General features: G+C 39.5%; 1 protein-coding gene across 1 annotated transcript in view; it reads left to right on the plus strand.

Moving 5' to 3' along the window:
• The first annotated feature begins 87 nt into the window (after nt 1-87).
• The window catches only part of AGO2 (argonaute RISC catalytic component 2), a 32435-nt gene continuing 12758 nt past the window's right edge, over nt 88-19764 (plus strand). Inside the window, exons 1-10 of the mRNA XM_086465918.1 lie at nt 88-179; nt 4078-4198; nt 8953-9134; nt 10479-10615; nt 10753-10887; nt 13482-13569; nt 14606-14753; nt 14944-15063; nt 15419-15541; nt 17453-17586. Of these exons, the coding sequence (XP_086322044.1) occupies nt 103-179; nt 4078-4198; nt 8953-9134; nt 10479-10615; nt 10753-10887; nt 13482-13569; nt 14606-14753; nt 14944-15063; nt 15419-15541; nt 17453-17586 (1265 nt within the window). The 5' untranslated portion in view covers nt 88-102. The remainder of the gene's footprint in view (nt 180-4077; nt 4199-8952; nt 9135-10478; nt 10616-10752; nt 10888-13481; nt 13570-14605; nt 14754-14943; nt 15064-15418; nt 15542-17452; nt 17587-19764) is intronic.

Genomic DNA, 19764 nt, shown 5'->3' on the forward strand with positions numbered 1-19764 from the left:
CCGTTGCCACCACCAATACAAGGATATGCCTTTAAACCCCCTCCTCGACCAGATTTTGGCACTTCTGGGAGAACAATCAAACTGCAGGCCAACTTCTTTGAAATGGACATTCCTAAAATAGATATCTACCATTATGAATTGGATATAAAGCCAGAAAAATGCCCTAGAAGAGTTAACAGGTAATACTGTGCTTTGCTTTTCCTCAGTTTATTTACATTCTTGTTTTCCTTTGAAAATGCTGGAGCTCTGTGAGGGCTTGGAGGATGTGTCTGTCTTTAGTCGTTATTTGTACTGATAGCTTCCAACTTTGAGTATCCATCAACGGGCATTTTTTTCACCACGTATCTCTGTACCAATCCAAGATTTCAGTGCTAATCTTCTCTTATTTTGGTTGAATTTGTCAGCATCTTAAGGTACTGCTGATCAAAGCCACAGGTGATAGATGGATAAACTGTATGAACTCCAGTGGAGCTAGGTCAGTATAAGCCAACTGGATAAATATGATTTTTAGTATTGCTTTGTTGAATATTGGAGTGCAATTGGCTGACAAGTCCTTCAGCAAGGAGTTGGTGTTACCAGATTGTTTTCCCATCTTCCCCTACTGACAAGGGGAAGCAAAACCCGTTTGTTTGTGCTGCTGCAAGAGGATCGTGGAGGACTAAATTAGGTAAGAAATTATCCTTCCTCAGTAGGTTCTATATAAGGGAAAGATATGCTCCTGAAACAGATAGCAAGGTGAAAACATAGATCAGTCAGCCAAGGAAACAAGCAGTTAGATCTTGCATTTTGCATATGTGCCCTATTAGTCACAGCGTGGCAACCTCATTGACTTGGGAAAGAGTGGTGTTGCCAGAAGTGAAACTTGAGGACAAGACTTGGCACTAACTGGAAACCACAAATGTCATCATCATAACTACCTACATCTTGACTGTAGAGGATCAGAATGGCATGTTTATATATTGAAGAGCAAAACCTTTCCTTATTAAAAAAGGTCACATGGGTGGAATATGCAGTCATGAACATGAACAAAGTGTGGAGTCAAAAAAGCCACCCGAAAGCCAAAGTTTTCTTAACGTGAATTAATAAACAGAGTGCATTGTCCGTTGTTATCCTAAAGAGTTGGTAATGAGCGTTTTCATAAAGCACATCGCTACGCTTTGCTGTCCTGTTTTTTTTCCTCTGCTGATCTATTATAAATTTAATTTTTAAGCTAGCCGAGAATTTAATTCAGTTTTAAAAGCTAACACCGTTGTAAGTGCATTAAGCTGAACTCTCTTCTTGCCCAAGGGCAGCCCTGCTGATTTCATTGATGCTTTTGCTGCATTGGAGCACTGAAAAAAAAAAAAAAATTCGGCAGTTCCTTTTTTCATAGTGGGAGCTGTAAGAGCTTTGCTTTCCTTAGCCAATATCCCTGCCACCAGCTCCAGCCCTGACAACTGGCATGCTGCTGGCTGGCGTGGGTTGCTGTGCCTCTGGAGCTCCTCTGGGAGCAGAGTGCTGCACAGCTCTTGTGCGTGTTGCGGTTCTGTGTGATCACCTCTGTTATGGTCCGGTGTGTGGGTACTTGCTCATCAATGGCAGAGAGCATAATTATTATTTATTGAATAATTATTGCCTGAAAAGTCAGATTATATTCAGTAGCAAGTTCTTTCTCCGCTGACAGCTTCTGACATGCTCTGCTTTGTCAGGTTAGACACTCCCTATGTTGTGGTAATAGGAACAGATAGAAAACTACATAGATTAAATGCCTTTTGCAGTAAACAAAGATGTCTTAAATGCGTTCGACAGTAGTATGGTGCATGTTTCTCAGTGCAGTGTGGGAAGAATACAAATTGGATTAACTTAGTGAAGTGTATATTTTTTCTTTTGGGTGTTTATTCCTGCATATGTACATGCACTCACCTGCGCCTGCATTTTTGTGAGCTGTGACCTTTCAGTCCTACATGTATACCTATAGTTTTGTGTGTGCTTATATATATCTATATGGGATTATGCAGGATGCACATGTAGTCCAGTTCTGAGTGATAGTTTTTTTCAGCTGGCTTACACGTTTCTAGTATTTTGGTTATGTAATTCAGATGTGTATTTATAGTAAATAGTTTTTATTGTTACTTTGTGTTGTAACCTCTAGAAAGGATAGAGGGAGATTTTATTTTCATTTACGCTACTCCCTCATTTGTCCCAGCTTCATCCTCCAGTTTTATTTTAGGACTTACTACAGCTTGGACTATGACCCTGTAGACCCTCTTCAGGGATGCATGCAGCGTGCATCTAAGTTCCGTGCTGGTGAGATGGGAGCTGGAACAGGACTGGAAAACACACAGCTGAGACAACATGCTGCTGTGCCAAATTAATACAGTCTGGCCACAGTTCTTCAGGTGCTGCAGAAAGCCCAGATCTATTGGGATAGTTAGATAGGCAGAGTGGGCAACGTGAGTTTGGTTCTGCACCATGGATGCCCTCAGTTTAATTGATGAGGACAGCTTGGACTTGTACAAGGTTCAAGATGAACTCTGCTTGCTGTCGCTGGCCCTGAGTTCTTGGTGTGCTTGCGTGATCTTAGTAGAACGGTAGTCCCAAAGGGCTGAAGTTAGTGAATTGGAAGATAACTCTTCTTTTAACTTCACATGGAGAAAATAGCTTACTTTTCATTAAGATATCTCTGCCCACAGCTGAGAAGAACTGTTGCTAAATGTGGTTTGAAGCTTGGAAAGCTTGATTAAGTGGAAATATTCGTTTTTATATAAAGTAGTTCACAATCAGAAGAACGTAGTCAGTAAAAGAATGGGTTTTCCATTGCTCAGTCTTTAACTCAAGGCTGAAAAACACCTTCCTTCCACCTTCCAACTTACGTATTTGTCCAGTCAGACATTGCAGACCTGAGGCAGAAATTACTGGGTCAGGTTTTATTCATACTTCTCGGGAGGTCAGGCAAGCTTCTTTCAATGGTCACAACTTTTCTTAAAGCCTTGGCACACAGCAAAGAAATTATCAGTTAAACCAGTCTTTATTCCTTTCTTGAATAAATTCAATTTCATCTCAGCTTTTGCATTGCTATATCATCTAACTGTATGCTGGGTTAATTGCTTTCCAAGTCAAGGTATATGAAATAGTTGTCTGCAGCCTCTCTGAGCTGCCAGTTGACAACCATGCTGAAGAAAGAGCGTGCAGGAGTTTCCTTTCTGTGTTAGTTTAACTTGTTAATGCCCTTTAGCCCCAAGCTGTATCTTAAGGATCTTGTAGGCAGTGTATTGCAGACTGCTGATGGATTTCAGATTGTACAGCCTTGTGATACAGATAGCCTGAAGGGTTGGCTCTTTGGGACATTTGGACCAAAGACCTTTGGCATCAAAGGGTGTTATTATTCCACAGGCCTCTCATCAGCTGGTGAACTGCTTTGCATGACCAGTGAGTAAACATTGTGGTTTGAGAAGAACTTTGTGAGTGGTTACCTCATTCGTACAAACGTGCAGCCAAATTCCACCTGTGCCTAAACGAATATGTGTTTTTAATATGGACAGGTCCCAGTGAATGCACATAACCAGTTTTGTTGTGTACATTAAAAAATTACATTTAAAAATAATCTTTCTCAGTATGATGCAAAAACTTTGCCTGTCACTGTCGTCAAGGAACTATCATCCTTCCACAAAGGCTATAAGCTTGGATAGTGATTTTTTCTGAAAGCTGCTCAGGCTGCTGAGCCTTTGGTCCATGGTCCTCTGCAGCAAGGGCTGTAGGACAGGGGAGCAGAAGCCCCAGGAGAACACCAGGCACCTCTCGTTTTGATCATGAGAGAGCACAAGCTTTTGCTTTAGCACTTTCAGTAGGTCACAGAAAAGAGGAAGGAAGGTTTCAATCTGAAAAAGCTAAAAATAGTGGCTTTAAGAAAACAGTTTAGTCTGTGAAAAGGTTGCTTTAATTCAGATCAGTCAAACAAATCTTGCCTTTAATACCCAACAGTGGACAACCCTTTCATTTACCTAATGCCTCTATTCATAAATATTAGTGTTAGTGTTCATCTGCTACTTAATGTTGAAAGTAAAAAGTTGAGTTAACGTAATCTTTTTGTATTTTCAGAGAAATAGTGGAGCATATGGTTCAGCACTTTAAAACCCAGATTTTTGGGGATCGCAAACCAGTGTTTGATGGAAGAAAAAACCTTTATACAGCTATGCCGCTTCCCATTGGGAGAGAGAAAGTAAGTTTTAAATAGAAAAGTTTCTAATTGGAGATTTTAATGTAATATTTGCAAAGCCTTTCTAATAAGTGATAGAAACTGATTTTATATTTCTGGAATAGATGTCTGCTTCTGTTGCCACTTTGCTCAGGGTGTGGTTTGCCAGGACAGAGTGTGAGCTTGTTGCCATCAAAATGGTCACTCCCCTTTCCATATCCCTTCTTTCTTCCCTCTCTTTTTTTCCCCACTCATGTGGTTTCTGCTGGTTTGGTGAGTTGGATCAGCTGCCCAAGACGACAGACAAGCTCCATACTGGCATTAGGGAGAAAGTGAAAGCACAGTTGAGTGTGGGAGAGGGGAGTGGGAGCACCAGCACCCCTCTGGGCAGCAGCAAGCTGTTGTGTCAGCTCATTAATCTCATCAGAACCCGCTGTAAGCTGATTCTTGCTGTGCACTAGCTGGAAGAAACTCCTCCATCCCGCCATTGCCTGTTTGGAATGGAACCTCTTCCCTAATCCTTTGTGACGTGAGAGCCAAAGAAATTTAAACTGCACAAGTTACAACCTGCTAGCTTAGCCCTGGGGCAGTTGAAGAGGACTCTCATGTTCTGTTTGCCAGCTCTGTATGTGGGACGGTGACCTCTTTGGTCACTCTGGTTGTGTGCCTGTGTCTGTGCCCGTGGACTGGTGAAGTAGAAGGGACTGTGTTGGAACATGCTAACATGCAGACCCTATAAAATAATTTAGCCTACACGTCTGTGGTCTAATATCAGATTTTATTAGATGAACACCTTTTTTATTTAGATGAGCATTTCAGGACACAGTCATTCTTGTTACTTGTTTGTAATACAGTAGTTGCCAGAGGCCATTTTACCCTGCTGCTGTGGGTGCAAGGTGAAGCACGCAGAGTTACAGGGGAAGACTGTCCTGCCCCATGGAAGTTGATTACAACCTCAGTAGACAAAAGTAAAATGTAAGGAAGAAAGAAAAATACAGAGAAATGTGGAAACTTGCTTATGTGATAAAACTGGGAACAGAGCTCAGGTCTTCTGAAATTCATGAGTAGTGTGCTATGAAATAGCAAAGGACAGCATGAACGGTCTCATTGTATGCCTGTGCAGTGCTTCACATAGTTAATAGTTCTACCCGAATCAAGCTCCTAATCTCATGTATGTAATTTTTATTTCACCCAAATGTATTCGAGTGAATGTCATGCAGTAAAGGTCAGTCTCTGCTCCAGTCTTAATTATTTTTCATTAACTGATAAGGTAATGTCTGGGAAAACTGTAAAGGAATCATTAAAAATATTAGAGATTTTTTTTATTTGCTTTCACATAGAATATTCCAGTTCCTACAGATTTGACGTATCAGATTGCAAAGTATTTGCCAAAGATGGAATGATACTTGATGAGTGTCTCCTAGGGGTTTAAACAAGTCCTCCGGATGCATGCAGAGTTACTTTGTAACTATAATACTGTCCAAATTGTGGATGACTGACAATATGTTTTATGACAAGTATGAAGTTCTGCATTTAATAAGTACAGATAAATGAAAACTAGTTTACCTATGGAGGATAAACAAACTGGGATCAAATTAATTCTGAGATCTAATGAGACTTGGTGAGATGCAAGTTGACCCTACTCTGATTGGGAACGGGATGAGATGACCCCCTCCTCCTGTTCCTTTGGTGTCGGAATGCCTGCTGACTGAATAGGACTTGATTCTTGAGGCTTTGGATTTCAAAGCCCACGTATACTAAATCATATGTGGTAAAAATGAAGTCTAGTGACAGTGTCGGCAGGAAATGCTTTTGATGCCCCAATTCCTTTGTGTCTGTGCAAATGAACGTTGTAACCTACACCTGGGAAAAGGATGACTTTAATGATTTGGTTAACCATTTTGTGTGGGACGGAATTATCTAGCCAAAGCGGTGATCATTTGCAAAAGGCGGTCACTGAGGAGAGTGTTTTTAGTGGAGGTTACTGCAAGATGGTTCAGATAGTTTAATCTGTGGCTCACTTTTAGTCTCACTTTTAATAAACTCATTTTTTCCTTATTTCCCATGGGATATAGGACTTAGTCGGTTGTTCTGCCATACATATATTTAAGTTATTACCCTGGAGGAAAGAGCTAACAGAAAGGAATCTTCAGCTGGTTAAATTGGACATGGGGAAATTTAGCTTAATGAGGGAAACTTTCACATGGTGTTAAACTGGTTTAAGCATGGTTTAAATCAGTGCAGAGCTTGCAAGTATTAGGACTTTCCTCCAGCATAATTAGGTTTTTTGGGGTGGTTTTTTGGCTGTTCTGTACATAACAAATGTGGCAAGTTTACTGCACATCTGATTACGTTTAGGATCAGGATCATATTGAAAAGATTCATGAACATATAATGATTGATAGATGATCCTTAATCGAGGTGGAAAACGACCTTGATTTACTTGCCATGTGCATCGGTAGTGGAACAACTGTTGCTAAACAGAAGGCTGACACAAAATTGCCAACGTTTCTCTCTCCCCCCCTTCCTGTTGCTCTTTAACTTAATTAGCACACTCTGTTGTCATCTCTTGTTGCTAGTGGTTGTTCTGGGGTGGGTTGTTTGGGTTTTTTTGCCTTGCCGACAACCCTGCTTCTTTAATAACTTTTTTCCTATTATATAAGTACTTTTCTGCTTGGCCTTCGTGGTTATCATACCTATTTTCATTCCTTCCTTATTGTACCTTATTTTCACTCTTTAATTTCTTAATTTCTTTAGACCTTTTGGAACAAATATGGCATATGTAAATATTAACAGAATATTTTCTTAGTTTTTACTTGCACACATTGAGAAGAAAGAAGTGTATAGAACACTGACAAGGTATGAAGATATTAATAGTCTCCTCTTTCCTCGTAGGTTTTAACAGCAAGCCCAGTTCATCTCTAATGGCTTTGTACTCAACTGCTGTGTATTTCCTTAAAATGTCCTCCTGTGTTTGAAAGCTAGAACTAAATTTTAACTGAACTTGAAAATTTTCTCACCTAGCAAGATTCAAGAACAATTGATATATCCTAACATAGAACTTAAGCAGTCTTTAATTAGAAAAACAGTAATTACAAGTGAACCGAGCTGCAGTTTGACACAGAAATGCCACTGCTGTTCCGTTTTCAGAAGGAAAGTGTTAATTCTGTCTATGGCCACAATCTTACTCCTCTTGACTCTGTCTGTTTGAAGTACTGCTAATGACTGTGTGTGATAGAAGCAGACCACTTCCTTACATCCATAGCTTAAGATTTCCAGACAAGCTGGAGGAGAAGTTTAAAGGAAAATGCAATTCAGGTGTGACAATTTTCTTCCATCTGCTGTAAATGAGATGCAAGTTGAAGACCTGTTGATGGTGTAGTGGAGAAAAAAAAGCTTCATAGGAAGCGTCCAAGCTGTGTCAGCTGAAAGCCTGTACCTTTATTTGCAGATCTTTTCAGCAGAGTTAACCTCATGGGCCAGATTTGGACCAGCAACCCCACAATTGCAGACTCCAGTTCCCATTGCTGTACTATAGCCATACAGCTGCTCCTTCTGCTAGAGTCTCCTGGTGAATAATGTTTGTACTAGAGGAGAGATATGGCTGTAGTACTGATTTTTTGACTGCCTATTGTAAATTGCCAACTTGTTTTTTTGGCGTACAGTAAGATTTATTATGTTTTATCTTTCCTCTGTATTTTTTTGACTGAAGAAGCTAACTGTCACGAAAGACCAAACGATTGCATACGTTAGCTTGCTGTTACCCTTGTGTTATGTTTGCTAGCCCGCTAATTACAGTTCATCTGTGAAGTGGATGCCTTTTATATTTAAATTGTAAGCTCCCTAGGACAGGAAAATGCAATGTTTTTGTTTATAGCCAGCACAAAGGATACTCTGATCTTGTTTTTTCTTGTCGTAGCTCTCAGAACTGCTGATCATTTCAGACAAGCCTTAATTTTAGTTGGTTTAAGAACTTTGGTGCTCAGGCTTTCTTTGTTTTAATGAAGAGGATAAATCAGCATTACAAGTAATCAGCTAAAGTAATTTACCATAATGTAGTTTGCCAGTGTTTTTGAGACAAAAAATTCAAAGTAGAGCATAACGTGTCAAAGGAGGGCCCCTGTTTCCTGCCTGATAGCATCACTAGTACTTGGGGGTCATCGTTCATTCTTTCTCTGGTATTAAAAAAAAAAAAAAAAGTTTTTGGGTTATTGGGTTTTGTGGGTTTTGTTTTGTTTTGTTTCGGATGGTGGTGTTTGGTTTTTTTCCTCTTTGAAAAGTCCTTGTGGATTTTATTTTCTCTTGTTTGAACTACGTCTACAGTAATAGTATATAAAGCACTCTGGTGATCTAGAGAGTGAACACCAGAAATTCATGAATCTTGGCAGGTAGTGACAGACTGTGTTTTATTTTAGGCATGCAGGAGCTGACATGAGCGGTGATGCATTAGTATGTGTTGAGTATCTGAAATCAGGTTATCAGATCTTCACAGAGACCTCCCAGTTGATATGCAAGCACTTCCAAATTATAATGTTGCCTCCAAGAAGGAGATAGATGCCAGCTGGGAAGCATGCCAGCTTTCTGAATCACACCTTTGGAAAGGTCTAGATGTGAAAAGAGGCTGTACCTAATGTATGTTGTTTCTTCATACTTGCTTTTTGTCTCCTCCCATGCTTTATAGCGCTGTTCAGAGGAATCCATCGTCCCTTCCAAGCCCGTTCCATTTTCCCCTTTAAATGGAAAGAATCATCTTGGTTTGTTGTTTGGCATTGTTGCAGGTGGAGCTGGAGGTCACGCTGCCAGGAGAAGGAAAGGACAGAATATTTAAGGTGGCTATAAAGTGGATGTCCTGTGTGAGTTTGCAGGCTTTACATGATGCTCTTTCTGGTCGGCTGCCAAGTGTCCCGTTTGAAACCATCCAGGCACTGGATGTAGTGATGAGGCACTTGCCTTCCATGAGGTGAGGGGAAGACCTTGACGTTGTTTAGGAGGTTGTGTTGTTATTTGAATCGCTTCAGTGGCTTTTTGGGTAGGATTTGCTTTCACAGCTCAACCAAAATAATAGCTTTGTAGCAGATGGCATGCTCAGGCAAGACGGTGCTTTTTTGCTCATCTGGTGGAATTAGTAGCCTCCAGCCTGGACACAAGCCCCCTTCCCCGCTGGTCTTCAGGCTCACTCCATGTTTATGTGCTCTCAGGTTGGGGGTGCCCTGCCATCTCACTCTTACCCCGTTTCTCTGTAGGCCTCAGAGAAGGAAGCCCTCTGCGAGTGGAAAGTAGTTGGAGGTTGGTAGTATGTAAGGGTGGTCTTAAAACTCGTTACCCTGTTCCTGTGTTCCTTGGGAAGATGTTTATTGCCAATTTTGTGTAAAGGATGCTGTGTTAGGGGGTTGTTAACGTCACCCAGTATAGCTATTTTCATAGTAAAGAAAAATTTGGAAAGTATTTGGATTTTTTCCCAAGCAAGTGGGATCTACAGTGTTTGCAGTAAAACCCAAGAGATACTGAATTTAATTCCGCTGCCATGAGACAAGTTGCTCAAGACCACTGTTCTGATTACATTCAGTTGGAAAGACCAAAGCTTAGTAGGGCTGAACTTTCCTATTTTGAAGCGCTAAACAGGGAAAATGAGTTAAATTTATGTAAATATCTTTAAATACTGTTATATTACATTGAATTTATCCTCACATTAAGAATAATAATAAAAAAAATAAAAAAAACAGAATCACTTTAGTCAGGTTTTGCAACACAGAAAACAGCCCAGACTAGTTAGTCACACATCCTTCTTCAGAGAAACACATTGGGGCTGGTTTTGATTAGTTTGGTATTAAGTGAGCAGTACCGAATTACCAAGATGAAAGATGCATCAAAAATATGTTATATCAGTTGTTTACCCGCTCAAAGTTTCCCTGGATTTCGAAGAAAGCTATGCACAAGGGGAGAGGTTATTACATTGTTGTTTTAATTGCAGAGGCATTTAATTATTTTCTTACTGAAGCATAGCTGAATTTTTGAGAGTACCAAAAAAAGTTATTAATGCTTTTTTGTTTGAATTAGTAGGTATATTGAGGAGTTTAATGAAAATAAATTTAAACAAAGATGAGTAGTAGCTGATTTGTTACTGTAACTAGCTGGATTTTGGGAGTTGTAACCTGAGTCCTGACAGGAATCTCAGATCATTGGTAATTTGAAACACTGACATTTCTGTGCTTTTGTGAATAGGAATTTGCATTTGTTATGGCTTTATTGCAGGGTAGTTTTTTTTCTTTAGTTTTATGCTCTGAATTTATTTTCTTCATTGCAGATATACTCCTGTGGGGCGATCTTTTTTTACAGCATCAGAAGGATGCTCAAATCCATTGGGTGGTGGCAGAGAAGTTTGGTTTGGCTTTCATCAATCAGTCAGACCTTCATTGTGGAAAATGATGTTAAATATTGATGGTACGTCCTACAAAAAAACCTTTTCTTGTTCCTTCTTTCTCTTTCAATGGAGATGCAAAAATTGAGTTCCATTTGTTGGATTTCTTAAAAATTTCCTCAGTATTGTTGTAATACAGCATTAACGTTTTTGTCGACAGTATCTGCCACCGCATTTTACAAAGCACAGCCAGTTATCGAGTTTGTATGTGAAGTTTTGGACTTCAAAAGTATTGAAGAACAACAAAAACCTCTGACAGATTCTCAACGGGTAAAGTTTACCAAAGAAATAAAAGGTAATAATTAAATTGCTTTATTCTGTCTAATATGTTACCACTACACATTCAAAATATTTTTCTATAGCCGTTGCCTTGTTGGGAGACAGATTATCACAGCAAACAGTACACATAGATTTTTTGAGGAAAACTAAGAGGCAAGAATCACTTGATTACTGACATGTATTTCAGGACTTTCAGAAGTCTACTGATCAGTGTTATGTTCCAGCCTACTTGGCCTTTTTTCTTCCTACATTGGTTAATCTCTGTAGCTTGACAAGAGTTGCTTCGTGAATATAAGCAAAGTTGGGTCCATTCCGCTAAGTGTGTGGCTTCAGATTTGATGAGTTACATGAGCATTTTATTTATTTATTGAACCAGCCACATTTAGGGCTCAGGTATGCAGAAAGTGAATTACCACGAATTAAAGGATCTGTGGTAACTATATATGCATGTGCTTTTTGCCTGTGGCAAATACATGGTAGTTTAATTGGCTTTGTCCACAGTGAAAGTGCTTTGGTGAAACCCTGAAGATGGTGTGTTTTATTCCAAGTGATGGGCTGAACTGAAACTTTCTAGCAGATGGACGATGACTTATTTTAATGAAATTAGTTACTGGCTTGTGACTTGTGCAACCTTTTCCTCATTTAAGTATAGGTTCTCTTGACATACCTTTTTTTTTTTTTTGTGCCTCACCACCACTTAAGTGTCATGTCAAAGTTACTGATGTGTGTTGGCATCTGAGAGCATCTTGGTGCAGAGGTACTACTGAGATGTTTTCAGCATGTAGAGCAGCATCCCTTTTTACGTCAGTGGCCTTAAAAACAATTTTTCTTCCCAAATGAATATTGTTTTATTGTATTTAGAAGTTATATTTACTGTAGTGCTTTACTCTTCTTAAAGTACTTCCATCTCTAGAGTAAATACAAATACAAAAATTTCATATTTTTCACTTTGAAACATACCAGTAATGCCAATCCCAGTTCCGTGACAAAGATACTCCAGTTCCTAATCTGATGATTTCAAAACGTTTACAAAGACTGGGATTTCATAGTTTGGTTTTTTTTTTTTAATTATCTGATCTTTATTTTTTCCAATTACTGATGTCAAGATTTTCATATTCCAGATTTTACTTATAATTTAGCAATGTGGTTTTGCATACTTAGGTATTCACACATATTCTATTCTGGAAGTAAATTACAGTAATTCTAATATTTAATGGCTGAACGAAATAGTAGGAGGAAGAAATCTGACTGGTGGTGTTCAGTGAAGGTTTCTTCTGGAAAATCGAGGTCATTCCTTCGTGATGTGCTTGATAGAAAGCAAGCAAGTTAAAAAAGAAAAACAAACTCCATAAATCTGTCCTGCAGCTTCCTTGTTTCCACAAAATGTCCATAAAATCATCTTTGCCCAACTAGAGTTAGCAAGAAAAAATAAATGCTGAGTTTGTACTGCTTGTAAATGTTTTGAAAAAATAATCAAGACACTGAATTGCTGGCTGCTACTGCTATTTTTTTCCAAGAGGTTTTTCATTCTTCAGATAGAAGTCATCATCTAAAATTTGCAGCAAAGCTAGTTGTGAATTTGAAGTATTGAGGCAACAGTTTATCTTTTAATGAAAATACTATGATAGAGATTTTGGAGGTATTCATGACAACTTGGTATTTATTGAAGGTTTCATAATGGCATTTTGAGCCCTAATTAATTATCTAGAAAGATAAGTATGTTGTTTGGAAAGTTATTAGTGCCTTTGACAGATAGGGGAAATAAACACTGTTATTCAGCAGCAGCCTGAGTTTATATACATGTGCAGATATATAAGAAATTCCTATCTACAGCCCCCTCTTTCCTATTCCCACACATTCAGCTTCCTGTCTCTAACAGCCGACACACATCTGTTTCTGCCTGAGCATGAAAGTAATATAAAGGAAAACGCTGTGTTCAGGCTTGTATTTGTGGGTAATGGTAAATTAGAAACACTTCTTTATGGGTAGCTGTGTTGTGCTGGTTTCAGGTGGATAATTTATTCTTCTAGAAGATACTGGCTTTCAGGTGGGCTTGGCTTTTGTGCTGGTGGAGTTTGCAACAGATGTTTGTCCTCATGAAGAATAAAGCCCCATGGCCTCATTCCAGTGGGCTCCTGGAGGCTGTATGGGTATTTTCCATCTCACCCTCCCCCTGATTCATTAGTTCAGGGTTGGTTGCAGTAGTTGGAGGTCTCACAGACCCTGTATGTTTAGACATAAAGTATAAGCAAGCTTTTTGTTTCACAGAGGTTGCGTGCCCTTTTTGTCCTTTCACCATCCTGGACTTCCTTAGAGGTACAGAATTGGAATTCACAGAATGTGTTCAGCTTCATTTGTGAACTCTTGGGGCTTTGAGGTTTTGCCTTGTCTCTAAAATTCTTTGTTGAACTTTGGCTGAATCTCATGGTTTTTGAATTTTAAGGCTATAAATTGGTGTTTTGAGTTCTGTCTGGGATACCCTTTGGCACTCGTAGAATGTGTGAAATAGTGAATAGCTTTATGGCACAGTTGTAGTGGTCTCGTGTAGCAATTTAGGGGGCTTATACCTTGAGTTTGAAGAAAAGATGATACATGTTTTCAAATTTTTAGGTCTAAAGGTGGAGATAACACACTGTGGACAAATGAAAAGAAAGTACAGAGTGTGCAATGTCACCAGACGACCAGCAAGTCACCAAACGTAAAGTATTTTGCTGCTTCTTAAGCATATATTTAATCTCAGGCCAGAAAAGTATCTTGCCTGCCTTATGGACATAGGAGAAGTTGTCTTGAAAAATTATACTTTCATTCGTCAATACATTTAAAATACACCTCAAAGTATTTTCCCAATTCTATGGTTCTTTTTGTTCTATTTTATTGTATAATGAACGTCATGGCATTTGAACCAATTGCTTTGTTTTAAATCTGTGGTGATCTCTTCAAATGGAAAGAACAGGGTGCCCTATTGGTAGTGTCATGTTTCCCAGAACTGTTGACTAGCAAAGCAGTGCCAGTTGGGATCAGCTTTCTAATCTTGCTCATTACCAACCTATTTTTCCTCTGGAAAAATGTTTATTTTTAATCACTAACCAGAGATTTGCAGATAATTTGAATATGAAGGTATTTATTCCCATTTTTAAGAAAGTAGTATAAAGAATGAAACTGATACCAGTTTTTGACAAGAAGATAACTAATCAATACCTAAATGTGGTATTTAATTGTTTGGGCTTTGTTTCATGCTCTTTCAGTGAGGTATTATATTAATAAAAAGACAGTATTCGTGCCACCTTGACGTAAGTATATGCAGACGTGTGTGCGTATAAAGAAATATTTGTAATGTGCAGAAAGAGAGGAATGCATTTCTGAAGCAATAATGGGTTTTGCAACTCTCACGATAGGCTTGCTATTTTCTGTACAGGGCATATCATAAAATGTAGTGCTGCGAGTATCCCAAATAAGCAGAAAACATTAGTCTTTGTGTCTAAGGCACCTGCTTTTATGAAACTTAATTTATAGCTTCAAGTATCAAGAATGTTACAGAAATAGCCTTCTGTGGTACTATAAGACACACAGTAGTGGCAATGATGGAAATTTAATTATAGAAGTACACTTGCATCATTTCAGCGAGATAGGCTTAATCTCCAGTAGCTTAACTCGTGCCAAGAAGTGTATTGACCAAGGGTGGGAAGATATTCTACATAAAGTAATGGCTTATTTTCATATTTGATTTCCAATAGATTCCCACTTCAGCAGGAGAATGGACAGACAGTTGAATGCACTGTAGCTCAGTATTTTAAGGACAGGCACAAATTAGTTTTACGCTATCCTCACCTTCCATGTTTACAAGTTGGACAGGAGCAGAAACACACATACCTTCCTCTTGAGGCAAGTAAACTTTCAGATAATACTGTATTCTGGGAATGGGGGCAGGGGGTCAGAGGGGAAAAAGGCTCAAATGTTGACAAACTGCTTTTTGAGTAGCCAGCTTGAGAAATTGTGTAGTGCAGCAACGAAAAAAACGGAACCAAAACCCGGTGTCATTGTGTTTAACTTCCTTTGTGCGGGGATATTCTAGGTGTGCAACATAGTGGCAGGACAAAGATGCATAAAGAAACTCACTGACAATCAGACTTCCACTATGATTCGAGCAACTGCCAGATCAGCACCTGACCGTCAAGAAGAGATTAGCAAATTGGTGAGTGGTCTGTTGAACACGAGTGAAGTGTAGTGATAGACTTAATTTTTCTCTTAGCTTTAGCAGATACTGAATAGCTTGTGCACTACACACTGGTTATGCTTGTTTTTGTAAGCTTTTCTCCATTAATCAGGGAGAAATACGTTCTCCCGAAAGGTTTTCGGGTGGGTTTTTTGGTGCTTTATTTTGAATTTTGAGGCATCCATGTATCCTAGTGGAATTAACAGGCTCTGGATGCGTGGCATCACCCATCCAGATGGTATATAAAGGGTATGTGCCCAAATACAGAAAGTCTTAAATCTCATAGAAAGAAGTTCTTTTTCTGCAAGAACTATCACATTCCTTTTAATTTCAGATGCGGAGTGCAAGTTTTAATACCGACCCTTATGTTCGTGAATTTGGGATAATGGTCAAAGATGAAATGACAGATGTGACCGGTAGAGTCCTCCAGCCTCCTTCAATCCTCTACGGAGGCAGGGTATGTTGAACAGATACTGTACAGTCTGTGATCGCTTCCATGACCAGTTGTTATAACTTCTGTGATACGGTTGTTTTAGATGAAATATGTTGGATGTAATGGGATAGTCATCATAGGTGTGATGTTTAGAACTTATTTTTAATTTTTGAAAGTCCTTAAATGTAATGATCATTTTGCATCTCCCTCAATTGCTGCTTTATTTCTGAAAGTAAAGCTAGGTTAAAAATACATTTATGTAAACCTCAGGGGAAAAATGTGTGTATTTTTCCTTCACACGCTATTTTATTGTGTGTTGCAAGAAGAAACCTGCAAACAGTGGTTCAAATCAATGTTTTTGGAGATGATCAGAGACAACTTCCATTACTAATCTTTATATTGTCCTCTGTTAACTTGAAATCTTCCTGAACTTCTGGATGGTTTTGCTCGTTCTGGATGGTTTTGCTCGTTCTGGATGGTTTTGCTCGTTCTGGATGGTTTTGCTCGTTCTGGATGGTTTTGCTCGTTCTGGATGGTTTTGCTCGTTCTGGATGGTTTTGCTCTGTTTATGACAAGTATCTTACAGTATTATCTCTGTCAGCATGTTTTTCTCTAGAGCCATCTCTTCCTGTTGGAGTATTTACTCACAGGGTTTTTCTTTACAATGGCTTTTCAGATGGCCTTTCTGACATAGTCTTCCTACTGTGGTGTTTTTCAAACAAGCTTGAGAAACAGGATTTTCTGTCAGTATATAAGGTGTCTTGTTTTAATGCAAGATGAAAGCTTTGATAGCTGGGATAACTTAATTTGTGGAGGCTTCTGATAAACCTCTTCTGTAGTGTGCATTGCCACCTGAGTATAGTTCTGTCCCTATGCACAAATCAGACCATTATCTGCACAGACCCACAATGGGAGAGGATCTTGCGTCTTCTACCTAAAGCTCTTCAGACAAAATTGGGCAGATTAGCTCCAACCTTCCTTCACTGATGGGTTAAGATAACCCAGCTGACTTGTCCTGATCCTGCTTAGGGAGAGTGCTCTCACAAACTATTCTGGCACCAGGGGGAACAAGAGCTCAAAGGCAGATGAATGCTGGAAAGTCAGAGTCGGGGAGGTACTGCCTTCAGCAGACACAGCTCCTTGCAGAATGAATTACCAAGTTTGTGTGTGTGTCCTGAAGAATTCCCATAAATTTTAGCTGTTGCTACTAAATGAGCAGGTAGACCTCATGGTAACTTGTCTAAAACATCCGCAGGATACTAATACTTATTAAGGTAATTAACATCACCAGAATTACTTTAGTGATCTTATTATATCCCTTGTCCTCTAGATAATCCATCACAGTAGTGTCTGCTTGATGGAAGAAAAAAGTGTTGCACAGGTCAAAGTTGAACAACTGATCATCTTTTGTCAGCTTGTTAACATTTTTTCTAGAGTTGTGTGAGTGACATTGAACCACTGTTTGCCTCTACTTAGTGATGTGTAAAATATTGATAACACTTAAATTAAGTCACTCTTGGAAAGTTCACTGAGCAGTTGTAAAGTCACTGTAGAAATGTACGTTCTTGTTAACATTACATACCAAGCATGAATCAGACTTACTATCCATGTGTAACTTCTATCTGCTGCTGATTTATATAATCAAAGGAAACCATCAACAATGAAAATGAACAATATGAGCTTTATTCTTACGAGCTTTATTTTTCACCCAGCTAGCAAGTTGTCTTGCTACAGTGATAGACGATTTTTATAAGATAGGATAGATGTTTTGAACAGTGGAGAGAAAGACCTGAGTATATAAATATCCTGCTAGTTGGAGAGAAGTAGAAGCATAACTGGGTTTTTTTTTTTAGCATAAATCAATTTTTGCAGTAGTGTTTTGGTTTTGTGATTTTTTTTTTCTTTAATTTTTTATTTTTTTCCTTCTAATCGCAGAATAAAGCAATTGCTACACCAGTTCAAGGAGTCTGGGACATGAGAAATAAACAGTTTCACACTGGAATTGAAATAAAAGTTTGGGCAATTGCGTGCTTTGCTCCCCAGCGCCAATGCACTGAAGTTCATCTTAAGTAAGTGTGTTTCGTAAGATGGTGATTTTATTCTTTATTATGGATGGAAATCTCATCATTTCACTTACTTAGAATATATATTTTGTTAAATAATTTAATGTATGGCAATGCATCTTTAACAGTGCTTCTGAAGTTCTGTCTCTTCAATTTGAATTATGCCAACATGATTTCAACGCTAGCGTCATGAAATCCTCCAAATCAGACTTGCCAAAAGCAATTTATACTATATGGCAGGTTTCTGACCAATGAGGCCTTCGGACAGGGTTTAAGATGACTGAAATGATGTAATGACAGGTGTTCATCACTAAGTATTTGTCAAGAGTGAAAGCTAGCAAGTATGACATCTTAGGTTCTTTTCCTGGTTATATGGGATAGATTTATTCATGCAGAACTTACTTGAAAGGAAAACTTTAGGAAGCAATCCTAACTTTTGTCTAAAACTTTCCACCATAATGTGCAAGATGCTGTATTTGCAAGATGAGTAGGACTAGTTGCTTTGTTGACCTGGAGCATTGGAATGAAACTTTCAAATTTGGTTTCCCTATCTTTGGATGGAACATGATTATTGAAAGATTATTGTTGCAGGTGACATTTACCATTCTTAGATCAGGGAAAGTGTGCGTACCTGTGTAGACTGATTGTCTCATTCCTTCTTTTGCACGCAGTTGCTTTCCCTTCATGCATGGGCAAGTGCAGCTCTTGCAGCTGCCCTAGCAGGTGACTCAACTGCTCTTTGTAAGGTGAATGCAAGACAGTGTTTGTTCATAACGACGGTATTGCCGTAACAGTGTTCCTTTAGATGATTTGCCAAATAGCTTGGGAATTTTTCCCTAACAAGTGATGAGTGAACAGTGGGAATCTCACCTTCTACTTCCAGTTGTGTAAGGCTAGGGACTTGTTCTCTCTGGGTACATGGCAGGAACTAAGCTGCCAGGAACATTTCTGCCAATCGATTTTTTCCTATTCTTTCACACTGTCTCTTCTAGTTGAAATGCTGTATAAAAGAAGTTAGTCAGTTTTGAGAGACAGGCAGAAGTTTTCAATATAATGAACCAAAATAAAATTATTTGATGGCTTTAGATGGAGTTTGTCCTTACTGTGAAAGGGCATTCCTTCATACTGAGAATATGGCTGCGTCCAGTTGCCTCTTGTTACATGTCGAGCAAGTTGGAACTCAGCTGCTGCAAATCTGTTGGAGTAAACACCTTCAAAATCCCTAAAAGTCTTCAAAATCATCCTGCTTTACCTCTCAGGAACAAGGAGAGAACCTTTCCTCTTAGCCACCATTCTTACTTCCAGTGGCGCAAAACCTGTACTGTTTTAGACTTGCATGTTCTGCCACTGACTCTCTCTGCTTATAGTGGTGAGTTTTGCCTGTTTCGCCAGGGAAAATGCTTAATGAGCCTGTTTTCTGCAAGAAGCCACAAGCTGCAGGGCTGAAGCTCACAGACTGTTAATGATTCATGAAAGTTAACAATGGGTTTGGAAACTAAGTCTTCACACCCTCTCAGTGGGTGTATTGTGTTGGTGCGGCAGGGTTTTACTAGTGGGGGAGGGACTACAGGAATGGCTTCTGTGATAAGCTTCTAGAAGCTTCCCCAGCTCCAAGTCAGACCCGTCTCTGGCCAAGGCTGAGCCAGTCAGCAATGGTGGTAGCAATTCTGTGATAATGTCCAAGAAGGCAAATGGCACCCTGGCCTGTATCAGGAATAGTGTGGCCAGCAGGAGCAGGGAGGTGATCGTGCCCCTGTACCTGGCACTGGTAAGGCTGACCCTGAGTGCTATGTGCTGTTTTGGGTCCCTCACTACAAGAAGGACACTGAGGTGCTGGAGAGGGTACAGTGGTGGACTACCAAGCTAGTAAAGGATTTGGAGCATGTCTCATATGAGGAACAGCTGAGGGAACTGGGGCTGTTTAGCCTGGAGAAGAGGAGGCTGAGGGGAGACCTTATCGCTGTCTACAGCTACCTGAAAGGAGGTTGTAGCGAGGTGGGGGTCTGTCTGTTCTCCCTAGTAACAAGCGATAGAACAAGGTGAAATGGCCTTAAGCTGCACCAGGGGAGGTTCAGGCTGGATATTAGGAAGAATTTCTGTGCTGAAAGGGTTGTCAGGCAGGAGCAGCAGAAACAGTGTGTGATGAACTGACCTCAGCTTCCATTCCCTACCCTCCTGTGCTGC

Source organism: Leptosomus discolor, chromosome 5 (assembly GCF_034619465.1).
Source record: "Leptosomus discolor isolate bLepDis1 chromosome 5, bLepDis1.hap2, whole genome shotgun sequence".
NCBI lineage: Eukaryota > Metazoa > Chordata > Aves > Leptosomiformes > Leptosomidae > Leptosomus > Leptosomus discolor.